Raw genomic sequence first — 20,602 nt, forward strand, 5'->3', positions numbered from 1 at the left:
CATTAAGAGGTTCACTGAAGATGTTACCTAGTATGGTGATGAAATGTCTGAAAACAAACCTTCCAGCTGAGCAAGCAAACCTATATCCAGAAGATGAGGCGTTCTTCCTCCAGTTGACAGCTTTGATTTAGTGGTGGAGGGAGCTCAGGACATCCTTGGGGGAGTGGGAGGGGGAATTGAAGTGCTTGGCCACAGAGCCAGGGGGCAGGGGGAGTTGTTTGGTGTGTGTGTCCCAGAGATGCTCCTTGAAATGCTCCACGAGTTGGCATCCTCTCTCCATGATGTAGAGGAGGCAACATCAAGAGCAATGGACACAGTAGATGAAGTGGGCGCTTGTCCGGGAAAATCTCTGCCACATGTGAAAAGATCTTTTGGGACCTTGGATGGTGATGAAGAGGGAGATGTGAGTGCAGGTTTTACGGCGGCAAGGGAAGGCACCGGGTGTGGATGGTAGGTTGGTGGGGGAGCGCACATCGAACGAGGGAATCACAGAGGGAATGGTCTTTGTGGAATGCAGATAGGGGTGGGGTGGGGAGGGGAATATATCTTTGGTGGTGGAGTCTGATTGTAGGTACGAGAAATGATGGAGGACAATACAATGCATCTGGAGATTATTGGGGTGCAAGGTAAGGACCAGGGTGTTCTATCCTTGTTGCAATTGGATGGGTGTGGTTCAAATGTGGAGATGCAGGAAGTGGAGGAGATGCACTGGAGGGCATTGTTGATCATGTGAGAAGGCAAGCTGCAGTCCTTGAAATAGGAGGCCATCTGGGATGTCATAGAGATGTACAGCATGGAAACAGACCCTTCGGTCCAACCTGTCCAAGCCGACCAGACATCCCAACCAATTTAGTCCCACTGGCCAGCACCCGGCCCATATCCCTCCAAACCCTTCCTATTCATATACCCATCCAAATGCCTCTTCAATGTTGCAACTGTACCAGGCTCCACCACTTCCTCAGGCAGCTCATTCCATACACATACCACCCTCTGCGTGAAAAGGCTGCCCCTCAGGTCTCTTTTATATCATTCCCCTCTCACCCCAAACCTATGCCCTCGAGTTCTGGACTCCCCCACACCAGGGAAAAGACTTTGTTTATTTATCCTATTAATTAAACTCATCTGCCACTTCTCAGTCCATTGGCCCATCTGAACAAAATCCCGTTGTAATCTGAGGTAACATTTATCGCTCTCCACTATACCTCCAATTTTGGTGTCATCTGCAAACTTACTAACAATATCTCTTATGCTCACATCCAAGTCATTTATATAAATGTAGTGGATCCAGCACCGATCCTTGTGGCACTTCACTGGTCACAGGCCTCCAGTCTGAAAAACAACCCTCCATCGCCACCCTCTGTCTTCTACCTTTGAGCCAGTTCTGTATGCAAATGCTAGTTCTCCCTGTATTTCATGACATCTAACCTTGATAATCAGTCTCCCATGGGGAACTTTGTCAAACGCCTTACTGAAGTCCATATAGATCACATCTACCATTCTGCCCTCAATCAATCCTCTTCGTTACTTCTTCAAAAAACTCAATCAAGTTTGTGAGACATGATTTCCCATGCACAAAGCTATCCCTAATCAATCCTTGCCTTTCCAGATATACGTACATCCAGTCCCTAAGGATTCCCTCCAACAACTTGCCCACTACTGACGTCAGGTTCACTGGTCTATAGTTTCCTGGCTTGTCCTTACCACCTTCCTTAAACAGTGGTTTCACTGGATGTAGGTGTGCTCGCTGAGCCGGAAGGTTCATTTTCAGACGTTTCGTCACCATTCTATGTAACATCTTTAGTGAGGCTCCGGACGAAGCACTGCTGATGCTTCCTGCTTTCTACTTACAGAGGAACTTTGATTATCTGAACAAGATGGGCGGGCACTATTTCAGTCGGTTAATTGATTATTTGGTTAATTGATTTAATGCCTTTCCTAAAGTCTGCTCCCCGTTCAGCATCACTGCACATGTGACCCCCACACCTCCCCCCCAACCCCATCCAACACTGCCCCATGCCTGCCTTCCAACCCCGCCCCCAACTCCGTCCACCCAAACCCGTCCAGCCCTACCCCAACCCCATCCGCCAACCCTCAAACCCGTCCAACCCTGTACCCCAACCCTGTCCAAACCCGCATCCCCGACCCATGTCCAAAACCACACCCCTGCCCCCAGCCTTGCTGATCTTTGAGGGGCCCCATTTTATCCCCAGTTACTCTTTTGTCCTTAATGTATTTGTAAAAACTCTCTGGATTCTCTTTAATTCTATTTGCCAAAGCTATCTCATGTTCCCTTTTTGCCCTCCTGATTTCCTTAAGTATACTCCTACTGCCTTTACACACTATGGATTCATTTGATCTATCTTGTCTTTATCTGACATATGCTTCCTTCTTTTTCTTAACCAAACCCTCAATTTCTTTAGTCATCCAGCATTCCCTACACCTACTAGCCTTTCCTTTCACTCTAACAGGAATATACTGTCTCGGACTCACGTTATCAAATTTCTGAAGGCTTCCCATTTTCCAGACGTCCCTTTACCTGTGAACATCTGCGCCCAATCAGCTTTTGAGAAGTCTTGCCTAATACCTTCAAAGTTAGCCTTCCTCCAATTTCGAACTTCAACTTTTAGATCTGATCTATCCTTTTCCATCATTATTTTAAAACTAACAGAATTATGGTCACCGGTCCCAAAGTGCTCCCCCACTGACATCTCAGTCACCTGCCCTACCTTATTTCCCAAGAATAGGTCAAGTTTTGCACCTTCTCTAGTAGGTACATCCACACATTGTACAAGAAGATTTTCTTGTACATGCTTAACGAATTCCTCTCCATCTAAACCCTTAACACCATGACAGTCCCAGTCTATGTTTGGAAAGTTAAAATCCCCTAACACAACAACCCTATTATTCTTACAGGTAACTGACATCTCCTCACAAGTTAATTTCTCAATTTCCCTCTGACTGCTAGGAAGTCTATAATACAATCCCAATATGGTGATCATCCCTTTACTATTTCTCAGTTCAACCCAAATAACTTCTCCAAATGTATTTCCTGGCTTATCCTCCCTCAGTACAGCTGTAATGCTATCGCTTATAAAAAAAAAGCCATTCCCCTTCCTCTCCTCCCTTTCTGTCCTTTCTATAGCATTTGTATCCTGGAACATTAAGCTGCCAGTCCTGTTCGTCCCTAAGCCATGTTTCTTTAATTGCTATGATTCCCTGTCCCATGTTCCTAACCATGTCCTGAGTTCATCTGCCTTCCCTGTTAGGCCTCTTGCATTGAAATAAATAGTTTATTTATCAGTCCTACCTTGTTCTCTGCATTGTCCCTTCCTGCCCTGACTGTTTGACTCGCTTCTTCTCTCAACTGTACCAGTGTCAGATTGATCTCCTTTCTCAATATATCCCTGGGTCCAACACCCCCACCAAAATAGTTTAATTCCTCCTGATCAGCTCTAGCAAATCTCCCTGTCAGTATATTAATCCTCTTCCAATTTAGATACAATCTGTCCTTCTTGTACAGGTCACATCTATCCCAAAAGAGATTCCAATGATCCAAAAATATGAATCCTTCTCCCATAAACCAACTCCTCAGCAATGAATTCATCTGCTCTATCCTCCTATTCCTACTCTCACTAGCACATAGCACTGGGAGTAATTCAGATATTACTACCCTTGAGGACCTCCTTTTTAAATTCCTGCCTCACTCTCTATATTCTCCCTTCAGAATCTCATCCTTTTCCCTTCCTATGTCATTGGTTCCAATGTGTACAATGACCTCCTGCTGGGCCCTCTCCCCCTTGAGAACATTTTGACCTTCTCTGAGACATCCTTGATCCCGGCACCAGGGAAGTAACACACCATTCTGATTTCTCGCTACCACAGAAATGTCTATCTGTGCCTCAGACTAGAGAGTCCCTTCACAGAATCACTCTCTTGAACCTGACATATCCCTCATTGCATTTGAGCCAGAAACTTTGCTACGATCCCCTGAGAATCTATCACCTCACTACATTTTCCAAAACAGCATATTTGTTTGAAATGGGGATAGCCACAGAAGACTCCTGCACTACTTGCCTGCCTCTCTTACCTTTCCTGGAGTTAACCATCTATGTGACTGTGTCTGCAACTTTTTTCCCTTCCTGTAACTGCAATTCATCACATCCCGTTGCTCTTATAAGCTCCTCATTGCCTCTGTCTCTCCAACTGATCCATTCAATCTGATAGGATTCGCAACCAACTGCATTTATTGCAGATATAATCCTCAGTAAACTCTCCCTGAACTCGCACATTGGTCAAGAAGAGCATATCACTCTACTAAAGGCCATTTTTGCTTTTTCAAATCTGCAGACCCAGAAAATAGCATGGTCGTATTCCTCTGCAAAACACTGCTCCAGACTAACTTAATACTTATGGCTTATATATTTTTCAAGAGACATATCTCAATAAAACATATAATCAAGAAAGAACCTACTTTACTCACTACTGTCTTTATGCCTGTTTGATTATAAGACCACCCCACATGCAAATACAGGGATAGCACTAGAAGAATTGCTAATGAGTAGAAGATTCCAGACCAGGTTAAGTTTGATCTTCCTGGACCTGGAACTGAGGGTGAAATGGATCAGGAATTTCAATACCAAACCCAAGACTCCACCAAGTGAAAGTGACACCTTGATTCAGGAGACAATGTTTAGTGCAAGAATCATGAAAATAGCACAGCCTGGGTAAGACACATGATAGATGCGAGATCAGGACCAATGATGTATTCAGTTTGGTAAGTCCTGAATAAGCATGTGGGCCATTTGAAAGCTTTAAATTCAGAGACAGTACAAGAGAAAAACTTGCCCTGCTGCTCGGAGTGTTCAGAAATACTTCATGAGCCCACTGATTCACTTTATCCCTCAAACATTATGAAGTCCTCTGAATCAGAAATGGACATGACAGAAATGACCACCTCAATGTTTCTGCCTCTGGAAGATGAAAGTGAAAGCTGCTGAGGTACTCCAGATGCAAGAGGCAAGCTCACATTCGTTACATGTCTCTTGAGTCAGATTCGAAGTAGGAGGAGCCTGATCTGGTGTAAAAACACACAGGAGACTCTAAACGAATTTGTGCAGCCCTGGGTTCATGGACTCAGAGGGAAGTGAAGTAGTTATTGTAATGACATCAGCCAGCTGGACCACATAGAATCTGAGTTCCCTGATTGGGGCTGTTAATGTGGTCCAATCAAGGAGACCTGGCTGATGTAACAGGGTGAATGTCAGGAATACTGGAACCCTGAATGCCTCACTCAGTAACAGATAGCGCCATTATCAAGAGCTATGTATTTTTGAATAAAGGCTGATTGGTGATGGATTCTGGCTTCAAAAGAGTTATTTCATAATTAGCAGCAGGATTAGCTGCATCTAATTTACTCGATTTAAGTGCATATCTGAGTAGAAGTTCTTCCCTGATGCTGGCAGGGAAGAGTACCCATCAAATAAAAAAAAAAGCACATGCCCTTTGCCTAAATCTCCATTAATAATTTATTCAGTGCTCTCTTGGAAAAGAGAACCATCCAACTTGTCTTTTGACCTCATGGAGATTTGTAAATATAATTTCAGGAAATGAGCCAATGCCTTCTTACTGTTTGATTTGCAGCCCACGTGATTTTGATCCAGGTATCAGCCCGTATAGATGACTTAATAACGATGCCTGCAAATAATGGCCGAAAAAAGACCATTGAGCCATTTCCTGGAGATGTCGTACAAAGAAAACCACTTAATACTATATACTTCAGGGTTTGTATAAGGTCTTGTTCCTATCCACACTAATGAGTCCTTTGTCTTATGTGCATGATTAGGCTTGTCCACACCAATTCCTTTCCTTGATATAAAGCTAAAACTGTAAATAAAATTTTAGCATTATGATTTTCTTAAGTGGAACTGAGATACAAATACCTTAGAAACACAGGATGGGCCTTTAAAAAAGGCCCATCTACATGCCAAGCAAGATAGAGTGGATCTCTCATCAGCATATTTTCTGCCTTCCATTCAATTTTGTCTTTATTATAACATCCCTGTAAGCTCCAGACACAGACCTCCTCCATTACTAGTCCATGCAAATCAGCACTGACAAACTAAAACAGTCTCACTGTATCACTGTACCTGCCTTTGGACGAACTTGCACATAACCCTTTAAGATTTCAGTTTGGAGCTCAGGGAAACCCACAATGGCATGGTTTTGCTGGGTGTCTGTGCACAGCAGTACACAAACATCTCATTCATTTACACGATGCATCTTACGACTATTGGTTTATTTTTAGTGATCAGTAACTTGCCCCCACTGGAGGTTGTTGGCCACCAGATTTTGCATTGCTTTTTCATGTCCTAGGATAGGCAGGTAGTTCAGAGTATTGAACAGTCAAAATGGTGGACATTTTGCTGTACAGCACAGTTCTACAAAAATGTCATCTCTACAGCCTACGCAGCAGCTTACAGAGGAAGTACGTGCTTCATTCAACTAAACAGCCATGTGTCCAAGTCAAAGAGAACCAGATATGGGGTCAAGAGGGACTATAAGGAGTTAGTGGGTACTGCTGTATTAAGTCAAGGGGTTCGTGTCATTTTATTGCAGGGGATTCGGCAGTCCATCAGGCTGTGTCTTTGCAGTCTGAGGATTGAGTCTTAGTCAGTGCTCAACTTTTCATGAAGGTTCCTTCGACAATACCTTCAAACTCACAATCATTATCACCTAGATGGACAAGGAGAATGTATAGCCAGCAACAGCGTGGCAATGCACAAATCCATGCACCCTAAGGTTAAATTGAGGGTCATTAATGGCTATACAAAGGGACTGAACGGAAATACTGGGAAGCTGAAAGGTCATTGGCAAAAGTGGGACAGCAACAAAACAGGGAAAATGAAGGATGTGGGATCATTGTGTATCTTAGGGGAAGCGTATAAGTCAGTCAAGGAAATGAAGTTGAAATCATGCCATTGTCAATTCAAAGTTATCTGCTTACTAGATTCAAAATGGTTGCCACACCTTTCAAATTGGTTAGCGTAAGTTACATTTTTTTTTCGGGGCAAAGTAAAATTGGTTCAGTGATACTATCCATTTGGCAGCAAGTTGCATTTGCTCACAGAGAGAGAGAAAGACTTCAGAGCTCTAAGAAGCAGAGGTACCCAGATGTTCAGTGCCTGAATTGCAAAATATTAATATTCAGGTACAGGAATTAATCAATTACCTCATTTATTGTGAGAGGTAATGAATACTTAAGTACAGAAGTGCTTCAGGTATACAGGACACTAATGAGACCACACCTGCAGTACTATGCACAGTATTGGCCAATTTATTTATGGAAGGATGCAGTTGTGTTGGAGGCAGTTCAGAGAAGCTTTACCAGACTAAAACCTGGAGTGGGGTTTCTTTATGAGAAAAGATTGTACAGGATTGGCTTGTATCTGATTGAGTTTACAGGAATAAGATGCCTTGATTGTAACATGTGAGACACTGAGGTGAATTGAGAACTAAGGTCACCTTTTAAATGGATGACCCTGATTTTTAAACAACAGACTGGGTGAATATTATTTTTTCCGAGATCAAAGGTCTTTGGAACTCTCCTGAAGATAATGGAAGCAAAATCCTTGAATATTTTTTAGGCAGAGGTGGATAGATTCTGTTAAACAACAAGAGGAAAGGTAGGATAAGTGGGAGTTTGGATTTGAGGTTGCAATTAGATCAGATCTTATTGAATGGTGGACTTGACTTGAGTGGCTGAATGGCCTACTCCTGCTCTTAACTAGTATATTCAGTGAAACAGGGAATTAACAATGATGACAGTAAGGCTTCAGTAAGCATGTGATATAGAAGTGTGAAACAGTGTATGACTGTCATGAAAGACAGCAAGTTAAGAGGAATCCTGATGCACCTCCTTTTCATCTTTCCATCATTGGTTAGTCTAAATATTTTTGAGTTTGTGTCAGACAGCATTTAACATGAGAGAGGGAGTGCTTGTGAAGCTTCTCTGGCAAAACATTGTCCTGTCAAGAACAATGAACATATGAGCTACCCACTTGATAAACAGAATAAATCTCCCAGCCTTGATAAACAGAATAAACCTTTGCTTTTCACAATGTATGGGCTCATCATTGATTCCAAATTCTCACACACAGATTGGTGTAAGTGTGGAAGACCAATGCAGGCCTGAACCTGATGCATTCCTTATACACTGCCACAGTGCTATCCACATTAAAGTATTATGCATTAGCTGCAGTTATCAACATTGACGTTCAAAGATGTTTTCTTTAATCAAAAATTTGCTTGGTGAGAAGAGAACAATACTTGTTATCCTTGGAAGAGGGTGCTCGTCTCTCATTTGGGTGTGGAGTAACCAAGTCCAACAGCGACAAAGATAATGGGTTAGACATTTTAAGAATGCAAGTGCATACATTATTCCAGAAGTGCTGAATTATTTACAATGAAACATCATCCATGTCACCTATGTGACCTGAGTCAGTTTATTTCTTCCTTTCCCTTTAAGTGCAGTAACGACATCTCCAACTGGCGTGGAGGGAAGCTACACTGTAGTTGGCCCTGTGGCTTGGAAGACAGACAGTCCTCCCCCAGGTGGCATCTGTCACAGATGGGTCCAGATCTGTTGATAATGTCCTGCCCAGATGTGGCTCACCCTTATTTACTTGCAAATTTTGTAGACTTTGGCATCATAGACAGGGGGAAGTGAAGTGGAGTGCCCCAAGATGTAGTTTTTGGCAGTCTTATATGTGGCTCAGACTCACTATTGGTACTTGCTGTCACCCTCCTCCTAAGACCAAAAGGAATCTGGAATGAGGTTGAGGTTGGTTTCTCATCTACCTCTTGCTTTGCTATTGATGCCGAACACCTATGGGTACTACATTAGAGTGCAATGTATCGTTCAGCTTTTCATGGAGAGGCATGAGACACATTTGCCAGACCACCACGGTATTGATAATGTTGGTGGACTCCTTTGTTCCATTTTATCTAATGCCTTTGACAGGCCTGCCATTCCAGTCTCTGCACTTTGGTTAAATCAACAATGACCAAAACAATAGGATTGTATTTTGCTGAGACATGAGCAAGTGCCTGGTCACTACAGAAAGCAGTTGAGGACAAAACACAATGTTTTCAATCAGGAATTAGATATGGTTCTCAAGGCTAAAGAGATCAAAGCATTTTGGGGAGGGAGAGAACAAATATAGGGTATTGAGTTGAACGCTCAGTTGTGATCATATTCAATGGTGAAGCAGGCTTTAAGAGTCAAATGGCCTTCTCCTGCTTAATTTTTTTTTCCTATTTTTCTAACGTTTAATTCTGGACATGACATCTTTGGCAAGGGCACAGAAGAGTATATTCTGGAATCAGAGAGTACAGTCATGTAAACAGACTGGAGAAGGTAGGATAGTTCTTGTAGTTGAGAAGGTTACGAACATATTTGATATGGGTGCTCAAAATCAAGAGGAGTTCCGATAGTGTATATGAAGGGAAATAGTTTCAAATGGCTGAGAATCAATAACCAGAAGGCACAAATTGAAGGTGAATGCCAAAAGTGACAAAAAAAATTACATAAGATTTGGAGGCGCTGGTGTTGGACTGGGATGGGCAAAGTTAAATATCATACAGGAGCACTTGATGAAGGAACAGCGTTTTGAAAGCTAGTGCTTACAAATAAACCTGCTGGACTATAACCTGTGCTGTGTGATTTTTAACTTTATTTTCATACAACAAGTGTTTCTGAATTGGAATGCTTAATAGGGTGGTGAGTACAGGTTTGATAGCTGGAGTATCAGTAATGGTAATGCTACTGAATATCACCCGGTGATGTTGCAATTGTGTCTTTTTAAAGACTGTCATTGTCAGGCACTTGTGTAGCAGGACTGTAATTTACCACTGTAGATCAGTTCTCAAAAGGCTGATTGGACCTGAAACACTAACTCTACTCTCTCCATAGATACTGTCAGATCTGCTGAGTTTGTCCAGCAATTTCTGTTTTTGCTCCCATCAACTGTGTTTTCAGCTGGATGAGACACTTGACATAAGTTTTATGAATACATGCAAATTCAGTATAAGCAGTCAAAATCATTCCAAATCCACCAGCAGAACTACTGAAGCAATACGATATTTCAAGCAACACTCAACAAGTAATTAGATCACATGCTAAGTGCCAGGGTGCTGTCCGAATTATTATGATAATTTCCAGCTCTCAAATTTCTTCTTTTCCTATTTACCCTCAAAAAAGCTATACTGGCTTACCATGTGTGATAAGAATGTTTTTGGTATTTGGATGGAAGATAAACAGCACAGTAACCTCAATAATCAGCATGATCAGCTGCTGGACCTGATAGAAAATAGCAGGCAAAGGCTTAAGATCAATGTAAATGGTATTCAGGAAACTGGCAATTTTTAAAAATTTTGTGTGAACAAATGATCTTGTAATATTTGATCATGTTGATTGCTGTTTACTATTTAAAGATGGTACTCATGTTTATTCCTGATAAATGGTTCCATTATTTTACATGGGATGGAGCTAAGACTAATAACGTCAGTAGCTGGGATTACCTTTGCTATGCTTTCTGAAAATGTGACATTGGCCTTAGTTGCAACAATTAATTGGAAAAATGACACTTAATGCCTAGCATTAGGACTCCCTATACCAATTCATTTTCAGGACATCACCAAAATGGTCACAAAACTGTGAAATATGCATGATTTATTTTCCCTTTTTTGCCAATTTCAGTAAAAAAAAAAGGACAAATATAAAATATCAAAGAATAATAGCAAACTTGAAGTGTAAACTTTATCCTCTCAACAGATGCTGCCAGATTTATGCAATTTCTCCATCACTTTGTTTTTATATAAACATATAACAGTGTTACCCACTGTTACTTACCCATAACTAATTCCAATAAAGCAGAAAATAAATAATTAGCTAAGTAAAAGACCTCATAATTCAGTGCTAACAATCAGATTACAAAATCATACCACATTGGCATTACATCAGACAGACCCTGCTGAGAAATAATGGCATTTTCAGGGTACTTATTGTTACTAATGCACAGCCTGCCCAGCGAGTCCACTTCCAGCAAGTTATGGCACAAACATTTCCCACATTGAAGAGTGATAATAAAATCTAACGAATTGTGCACACTTCAAGAATTCTCATTGCAGTAAGGCTTGACTGATTGTCATTAATATAAGTTCCTGGTGTGTGATCATGCTATCGGAAAAAAAATAGCCTAAGTGTAACCTTTTTTTTCCTGTTGACTAGTAATCTTGTGGAAGAAATCAGAATGGTCAAGACTCCCTGCCCCCAAAAATGTTCCTACCTTTACTTGTTCTTGCTGCATCACAGGGGCTGCTACTGCCATAGGACTTTGAGTGTAAACCTGGTGATAGGGTGCTTGAACACTGTGATCCGCATAGGGCTAGGAAGCAATAAGATCCTATCACTGTACACTCGTAATTACTCGACAAAAAAGTGTGCATGCTCACAAAATTCCTTATTTCCTTTATTAAATTGATTACATTTTCAAAGGTCATCACACATAATTGGATGAAATAAAACAACACTAACATCCCAAAATTCCAAGATCATATTATTTGTGGTTATCAAATACTTGGAGCTCTAAATTTCATTTCAGATCCCTGAAGGAAATGGCACATGACCATATGTTGAAAGAAAGATTGAGAGACAGTACTGAGTGATTCACAATTACCACCTTAGTTCAAATCTACATAAACTCTGCAACCTCTACTGAACTGTATAGAATTAGCCTTAACTCAATAGACGCACATTCCTTGAGTCAGAGGGTGGAAAAGTCCAGAGCTTGGCAATCGGCAACAAAAAAAAAGAGAATTCAAAATTAGAGTTTGGTAGGGGATGGAATGTCTAATGTAAAGGCAAAATGTTATTTGTAATTGGATTGTCTGCAATGAAAAAAAAATCACTTGACTACCAGAATAACTGGTGTCCGATTCTATGTAGAAGGCTTGTGTAAAGTCTTGCCTTGCATATCATTAGAAAATAATGTTGAATAAAAGGTAATGACTACTGATATCAGGCTAATTGCATTCTCTATCAATCCCAATTCTCGACATAAGTAAACAAGAATCACAGGTGGTGATAACATACAGTGGCAGCAAATGAAAGGATAGCATGGGAAACAGAAATTTTAAAAAACTATCAGGGATAAGAAAAAAATGAGAAGAATGTCTACAATAAAATGAACCAATGAAGAACACCATGCTCTCACCAGAGTGCTTTGAAAACAAAGCAGGGCTAAATGAGGCTGAAGAGTTGCTGAACCTTTGTTTACAAGATTTATAATCTACCAACCTATATCAAGACTTACAGTAAAGCTTATTAAGGAATAGGTCATTACCCTTCTCTATGCCATCGATGAGAGGTAGAAATCATCTTTGTTATACAGAGAATCAATAATGTAAGTTTCATCAGACAGGCTATTAATGAAGATCTAGTTTCATATGAAGAACTCATGAAGCATTTGATGCATATTTCAGTCCTAGGAAGAACACCATTATAGACTGGGCAAAGTTAATAGTTGCATCCAGTGAATGGAAGAGAGAACAGATTCCTGTTATGCACTTTGTATAGGTTAGCTGAGACCTGAATATACGGAGGCCAGGAACAAGAGTTAATTCTGTGCTGAACTGTCGAGGAGATACTGTCAGACTCTCTACTGTTGAGGATGGATTTCACATTATTGAAATGTGTACAGTAAACCAGGAAAGCAGTAAACAAAATCATGCATTCAATCAAGACAATGAGACTTTGTGAAGAAATACAACTCACACCACGTAGTTTGTCATGCATTGAAGTGGAAGCACTTCCACACAACTTCAGGAAATGCAATAAGTGGGTGTGGCAGTTGAAATCATTGTGTTGTCACTATGGCAAAAAAAGAGTGCATTAGCACAAAGATTGCTCTTCTAAAAATATAGAGGGTCATTCCTGTAAAAGGAATTTAAAGCAGCAGGCCACAGTAAAAAGATCTCAGCCAGAAAATAAAAAGAAATTCATTAAGACTACTAGCTTGAAGATTAAAGACAAGTGAACTGCCATTTCTGGGGGAAAATGATAAATCAAACGGAAACTGTCAAAGTGCAGAAAGTCTGACCAATAGGCAAAGCAACTTCAAACTAAACACTTTGGTTGGACTTTCAGTTCTTCTTTACACACAACTGTGGTTAAAGAAAGACTTACTCCAGCCGTTAAGTATCTATTTCCATGGAGCATGAGGCTTAATTTAAAGTTAAGGCATAGATGGTGGACACACATCAATACAGAGAAAAGAAAAATCACAGAAATCGTGTACATGATCCAGAACCCAGATTGTTCACTGTTAAATACAAGAGCTTACACACCTACCACAAATGGAAGAATTGGGAAGCCAAACAAGTCTAAAAAACTTTAGTGTGGAATTCCCACAATTATTTAAAGACCCTGGGAAGCTGAAATCAATTCATCACATCATTTCACAGCCAGATGCCAAGCCAGTGTATTTGATCAGCACAAGAAATGCTCCTCACACATCTCTGGAGAAGGTGAATCAATGTTGTAATAAGGAGTTCTCTCACCTGTAACAAAACCTACAAGTCAGTGTTCATATGATACCAGTGCCAAAACCAAATAGGAAAATGTGAGTCTGTAGATCTTACACAATTTAACAAAGCTGTTGAAACAGAGATTCAACCAATGGCACTTGCGGATGACAGTTTGGCAAATCTAGAAAAAAGCTCAAACTTCATGATCCTAGATGCTAATAGTGACTTTTAAAATTAGTTTCAGATGAATACAATTAACATTAGATGAATCCGTGTTTCTGAAAATCCTCATTACATCATATGAAGGATACTACTTTAATTAATTACATTTCAGTATGGTATCTGCATCAGAGATTTTTCAGAGGATAACAACAATTATTCTGGCAGGATTGAAGGCAATATTCTCCAGATGGATGACATCCTAACCCTTGGTTTCACTAAAAAATATGATGCCAGAATAAAACAACACTTGATGCCAGAGTGAATGCATTGCTACAATAAACTGAAGTTAACACTCGATAATAAATGAGAGCTCTTGCAGCCAACTATTAAACTTGTAGGGCACATTGTATGCATCAGAGTTCACAGCAGACCTCAGAGGCACCTGAAGAATTTCCACATCCGTTTAATTTATCAGGCTTCAGCAGTTTTATTGGGCTGGTGAACAAATGGGTGAGTTGGCGCATGTGAATTCATCAATTGCAAAAGCAAGATCAAGCTGGGAAACTGGGAAGACAACCAACAAAACATAGTTTACAGAATAAAATGGATGTTACTTTCACCAGACACATTGATCCATTATGATCCAGAATTATCTACAAATGAGATGCAGTTATGAATTTTATATTTCCAGATACAAAACGGATGGCAAACAGAATGGTGCATAAGCATCTCAATTCTTTTGATTGAAAGAAAGCAAAAATATGCAGTAATTGCAAAAGGCATAGCCACTACTTGGGCTCGTGAGAAGTTTGCACACCATGTCTTAGGTCTACAGTTTACAATTGAGTCAGACCGAGACCCATTGTTTACTCTTAGGAAAATTGCTGTTGACAGTGCAGGGCTTTTATTGGAAATTGATGCTACAGCTGAATATGTCCAAGGGGAGGTACACTATCATGTATTCATCTCTCATAGCCTGAAGAAAAGAACAAATTTTGTAAAAAACTGGAAACCTATACTTCACTGACCTTTAGGTCTTGAACAGCAATAAAACTGCACTTAAAATTGCCAGGTTCAAAAATCACATGAATCATATGCTCAAATCTTAGAGTAATGCATCCAAGGATGGCCAGTATATGTTCCACATAATCCTTTTTGAGGCAATATTTTGAGCAAAGATGATATTTTAGCTCAGAGAAACACTCGCCTCCCTTTGGCCCAAAAAGAGCAGTTTAAGGAAATGCACACCTGCCATAGAAGGACATCCATAAGTTAACTTGCAGAATAATTCAGCTGAGAGCTGTTTACTTAAAATCAGACTCTCAGTATAATTGTAAGCATGATTCAAATCTAAGTCCCATTTTCAAGATGAGATATACCACATAAGCCATTGGCATATCAATGCTGGCATGCTACATGATAGGTTGGGAACCCAGCTCCAATCTTTAAACTTAATGACCCTAACCCACCTGTTGAGGTGGGGTTAATGCCTGGACTGAAATCCACATACTGTTCAAAGAATATACCAGAAAAAAACAAGAAAGATCCATTTTCACATAATAGGAGTTAGTGAAACTGGCTGACAAAGTCAAAGCATTATGGGTTATGAAACTCGTGCCTCACTTTTCCTTTTGTTGGGTCATTTTCATGGACTGGGAAAACTTAAGGCATATACTCATGCCTGAGCATGGATCTAAAAATGGGGGAGGAAATATAAATACATGTGTGTCAAGCCTGACATTGCATTGTAAGCTACTGAGATTGAGATTTCTTGGATGCTCCAATAAATTATCTGGAGGGAGCATTTTAATAAAAATGATTCATTCAGTAAGTCTTCAACAGGCTAAAATTTGCAGACCCTCAGGTCTGTATGGATGTGATTAGTCCTATGAGCTGAAGAATTTCAGTAATCTTGGCACTGAGAGGCCCAATAGTCAAATATGGAAAAGAATAAGAGGAAAGATAGAACAATTTGCCCTTTTCATTACACTCCCAATACCAAGCTTAAGCTTATGCTGGCACGCTCAATTACAAGTTCCAGTAAGCCACTATGCAGTATAATGGACAGAGGGTTAATGTGACAAAATCATACCATTTAATTCTCCTTTTGGGTTGGAGAACAAATGATTCCCCAGTCATAACTAAGAACAAACCCTACTACCAAAATGTGGAAGATGAAGAAAATAAAAGAACATAGTCAGAAAAAAGTAGAAAGCTGGAAGCCAAAACAAAGAACATAACATTAATACAAAGACATCACTGTTAAGTTCTATTTGATCATGAGCAGTTTAACTGTAGTTACAGAATAAATAGCAAAAAAAAAGCTATACTGAATCTATTGTTAATCAGATAAAAACAAATAATGCAACAGAATTTCCTTTGGGTGAGCCAATCATTAATCTTACCTCTGGCATAGAAGCTTCCATCATTGGAAGTGGAGGAGGTGCACACCCACCATCTTGAGGCATTTCCACTGGTTGATATATTATCTCAGATGGTTGGAGGTATAACACAGAAGCTGTAGATGCTGGTGACTGATGGAATAAGTAAATAATATAAATCATACACAAAAGAATATTATGAAGTTACACATCATTCTACATTCTTGGAGAAGTTTTAAGAAATGTGTGTATGATGTAGTGTGACAGAATTAATTTTGTATCACTAATATCACGAAGTAAGCAGACAAAAGGAATAATTTGGTCTTTAAATTAGAAAATAAATATTTACTTAGCCCTTATGCTTTTTAAATGTCAAAACACGTTATCATTTAACTCTTTAAGTCCTTCATTTGCATCTCACACATTCTGCTATGACTGATCAGAGCAGTGTGCTGGAAATCAAGCCTGCCTCCACCAGGTGTATCAAATATGTAAAATATCTTATTTAATCATCAAAATTGTCAATTTATTTCTGTTTATTATTGTTATCTCAAACAAAAGGGGTAAAACTGATTATCAACAAAGCTACTGTGTAGAGTTAAATTATGTCCCCCTTGATCATAACACACAAGTATACATTCAGCTACAGGACAACATAGAACATTGCAGAGGTATAATTGGTGGGGAGGGAGAATAACAGCCGAATGGAACAAAACTCTAAATTAGAAGTGGAGAATGGGTGACTTTTTCCAGTTCCTTCAGCTTCCTATTGATGAGATAATTTTGCTATTGGCTGAAGGGTGATTGAAGAGCTTAGTTCAGATTAAAGGTCAATTAGACTTCATTCTTTGGATTGAATCAACAGTTCAGGTTTCAGAATTTATGAGCTCAGAGATACTGATCTCTAGAACTTTCTCAGATTCCCAGAAAATATATTGTTCAGTTGGTTCTAGCTTAAGATCTTTTATCAGAGAGAAAGAAACAGACAGACAAAGACAGAAAGGATGTTTTCCCTCCTGTAACTTTCTTTCATCTGCTAGCAGCTCCCACTTGTGGCAAAACACAAATAAAAAGTCCAGAAGATATCAACATGGTTCTTAGGAATTTTCTTCAAATTTCTTTGTCAAGCCATTGAGTCTATAATTAGAGTCATACAGCACAGAAACAGACTCTTCGGTCCAACTCAACCAAACTTCCCAAACTAGTGCCATTTGCCTGCATTTGTCCCATAATCCTCTAAACCTTTCCTATTCATATACCTATACCCCCTAGTTTTGAATTCCACAATGAACTTTGCATTGTCTCCCTTTTTCAAAACAATTTGCTTTTTCAGTAAGCATGGAATAACTCAACAGTTCTCCTTGATTTGACTTTTTCCAAGAAATCACTTGATAAATATGTCATTTACCAATCCAATGCCATCTAAACAGTTCAGTTCTCCAAATTTTCATGATTGAAAACAATATGCTTCTAATATGTTTCCACATCTGGGAAAATGAAATGTTATTTCAACTACAACTCATTACAATATAAACATGACACAAGTAAAATGACATTTATTCAGTCTCGTTCACTCTTTACACAGGCTTATAAAACCTCTTGCCACCTTTTGTAAATTTCGAAACTATTCAGGCATTATTACATTCTTGATAGTATACCTGCAGTTCTATCAACTTTTCCAATGACATAAAGAATTCATGTATTATAAGATCAAATTAACAAAGTCCAACAAAATATTCTATCATGATAATTTAAAACAAGAAACAGCAAATGGTGGAGATCTGAAATAAAATCAGAAGTTGCTGGAGATACTCAGCTGGTTTGACAGCATCTGTGCAGAGAAAGCAGAGTTAACATTTTGGATCCAGTGACCCTTTCTCACAACTGAAATTCTGAAGAAGGCTCACTGAACCCGAAATGCGAACTCTGCTTTCTCTCCACAGATGCTGTCAAAATAGTCTGCCATTTTTAGTTTTAAATTTATCTACAAAGGTTGAAAAATTAGGCTTATTATAAATTAATGTCTCTTTATGAGCATGCCAAACATAAACTTCAAAATGGCTGAAAGCCAGTAATAATCCCAGAAGTTTCCTTTTCCACTGTAGAGTATTTTTCTTGACGCTGGTTTAATTTAATAGAAAAGTACCCTTCTAGATTGTCTTTGTCTGATTCGTCATTTTGCAATAAGGTAACCCCCACCTCCAAGCCATTAGCATCAACTGCTATTTTAATATAATACATAGAATCCCTATGGTTTGGAAGCAGGCCAGTCAGTCCATTGGGTCTACACTAACCCTCCAAAGAGACCATAAGACATAGGACCAGAAATTAGGCCATTTGGCCCACTGGGTCTGCTTTGCATTCAATCATGGCTGATAGGTTTTTCAATTCCACTTTCATGCTTTCTCTCCAGTAACTAATCAGAGAGGGTATCACAGCTACAGAAGCTTCCATTGTCGAGGAAGATCTACCTACAGAGTCAGTACGGGTGGAAATTAGGAACAGCAAGGGAGCAGTCACCTTGTTAGGGGTTTACTACAAACCCCCCAATATCAGCACGGAGATGGAAGAAAGCATAGGTTGGCAGATTTTGAAAAAGTGTGGATGTAGTAGGGTTGTTGTAATGGGTGACTTTAACTTTCCCAATATTGATTGGAACCTCCTTCGAACAGAAGATTTGAATGGAGCTGTTTTTGTAAGGTGTGTTCAGGGGGGTTTCCTAACTCAGGACGTTGACAGGCCGACGAGGGGAAAGGCCATTCTAGACTTGGTGCTCGGAAACGAGCCGGGGCAGGTATCAGATCTTGTGGTGAGAGAGCATTTTGGAGATAGTGACCACAACTGCCTCACATTCTACATAGCTATGGAGAAGGAGAGGATTAGGCAAAATGGGAGGATATTTAATTGGGGAAGAGGAAACTATGATGGGTTTAGACATGAGTTAGGAAGCATGGATTGGGAGCAATTGTTCCATGGTAAAGGCACTATAGACATGTGGAGACTGTTTAAGGAACAGTTTTTGCAAGTGATGAATAAATATGTCCCTCTGAGACAGGCAAGAAGTGGTAAGATAAAGGAACCTTGGATGACAAGAGTGGTGGAGCTTCTCGTCAAAAGGAAAAAGGTAGCTTACATAGGTGGAGGAAGCTAGGGTCAGCTCTAGAGGATTACAGGCAGGTGAGGAAGGAGCACAAAAATGGTCTGAGGAGAGCCAGGAGGGGGCACGAGAAAGGCTTAGGGAGAACGGATTAGGGAGAACACAAAGGCATTTTACACTTATGTAAGGAATAAGAGAATGGTCAAAGAAAGAGTAGGGCCGATCAGGGATAGCATAGGGAATTTGTGTGTGGAGTCTGAGGAGGTAGGGGAAGCCCTAAATGAGTTTTTTGCTTCTGTCTTTACGAAAGAAACAAACTTTGTAGTGAATGAAACCTTTGAAGAGCAGGTGTGCATGGTGGAATGGATAGAGATAGAGGAAGCTGAGGTGCTGAAAATTTTGCCAAACATTAAGATTGACAAGTCGCCAGGCCCAGACCAGATTTGTCCTCAGCTGCTTTGGGAAACAGGAAATGCAATTGCTTCACCACTTGCGAAGATCTTTGTATCCTCGCTCTCCAATGGAGTCGTACCTGAAGATTGGAGAGAGGCAAATGTAATTCCTCTCTTCAAGAAAGGAAATAGGAAAATCCCCAGCAATTACAGACCAGTAAGTCTCACGTCTGTCGTCTGCAAGGTGTTAGAAAGGATTCTGAGGGATAGGATTTATGACCATCTGGAAGAGCATGGCTTGATTAAATGCAGTCAACACGGCTTTGTGAGGGGCAGGTCATGCCTCACAAACCTTATCGAGTTCTTTGAGGATGTGACTAGAAAGGTTGATGAGGGTCGAGCTGTGGATGTGGTGTATATGGACATCAGCAAGGCATTTGATAAGGTTCTTCATGGTAGGCTCATTCAGAAGGTCAGGAGGAATGGGATACAGGGGAACTTAGCTGTCTGGATACCGAATTGGCTGGCCAACAGAAGACAGCGAGTGGAAGTAGAAGGAAAATATTCTGCCTGGAAGTCTGTGGTGAGTGGTGTTCCACAGGGCTCTGAACTTGGGCCTCTACTGTTTGTAGTTTTTATTAATGACTTGGATGAGGGGTTTGAAGGATGAGTTGCAGACGATACAAAGGTTGGAGGTGTTGTTGACAGTATAGAGGGCTGTTGTAGGCTGCAGTGGGATATTGACAGGATGCAGAGATGGGCTGAGAGATGGCAGATGGAGTTCAACCTGGATAAATGCGAGGTGATGCATTTTGGAAGGTCGAATTTGAAAGCTGAGTACAGGATTAAGGATAGGATTCTTGGCAGTGTGGAGGAACAGAGGGATCTTGGTGTACATAGATCCCTTAAAATGGCCACCCAAGTGGACAGGGTTGTTAAGAAAGCATATGATGTTTTGGCTTTCATTAACAGGGGGATTGAGTTTA

General features: G+C 40.2%; 1 protein-coding gene across 1 annotated transcript in view; it reads right to left on the reverse strand.

Moving 5' to 3' along the window:
- Positions 1 to 20,602, reverse strand: part of dazl (deleted in azoospermia-like) — a 157,994-nt gene that overhangs the window by 29,403 nt on the left and 107,989 nt on the right. The window contains exons 9-10 of the mRNA XM_060828127.1: positions 16,152 to 16,280; positions 11,346 to 11,444 (exon numbers count right to left, since the gene is read on the reverse strand). Coding sequence (XP_060684110.1) covers positions 11,346 to 11,444; positions 16,152 to 16,280 — 228 coding nt within the window. The remainder of the gene's footprint in view (positions 1 to 11,345; positions 11,445 to 16,151; positions 16,281 to 20,602) is intronic.

Source organism: Hemiscyllium ocellatum, chromosome 7, assembly GCF_020745735.1.
Source record: "Hemiscyllium ocellatum isolate sHemOce1 chromosome 7, sHemOce1.pat.X.cur, whole genome shotgun sequence".
Lineage (NCBI taxonomy): Eukaryota > Metazoa > Chordata > Chondrichthyes > Orectolobiformes > Hemiscylliidae > Hemiscyllium > Hemiscyllium ocellatum.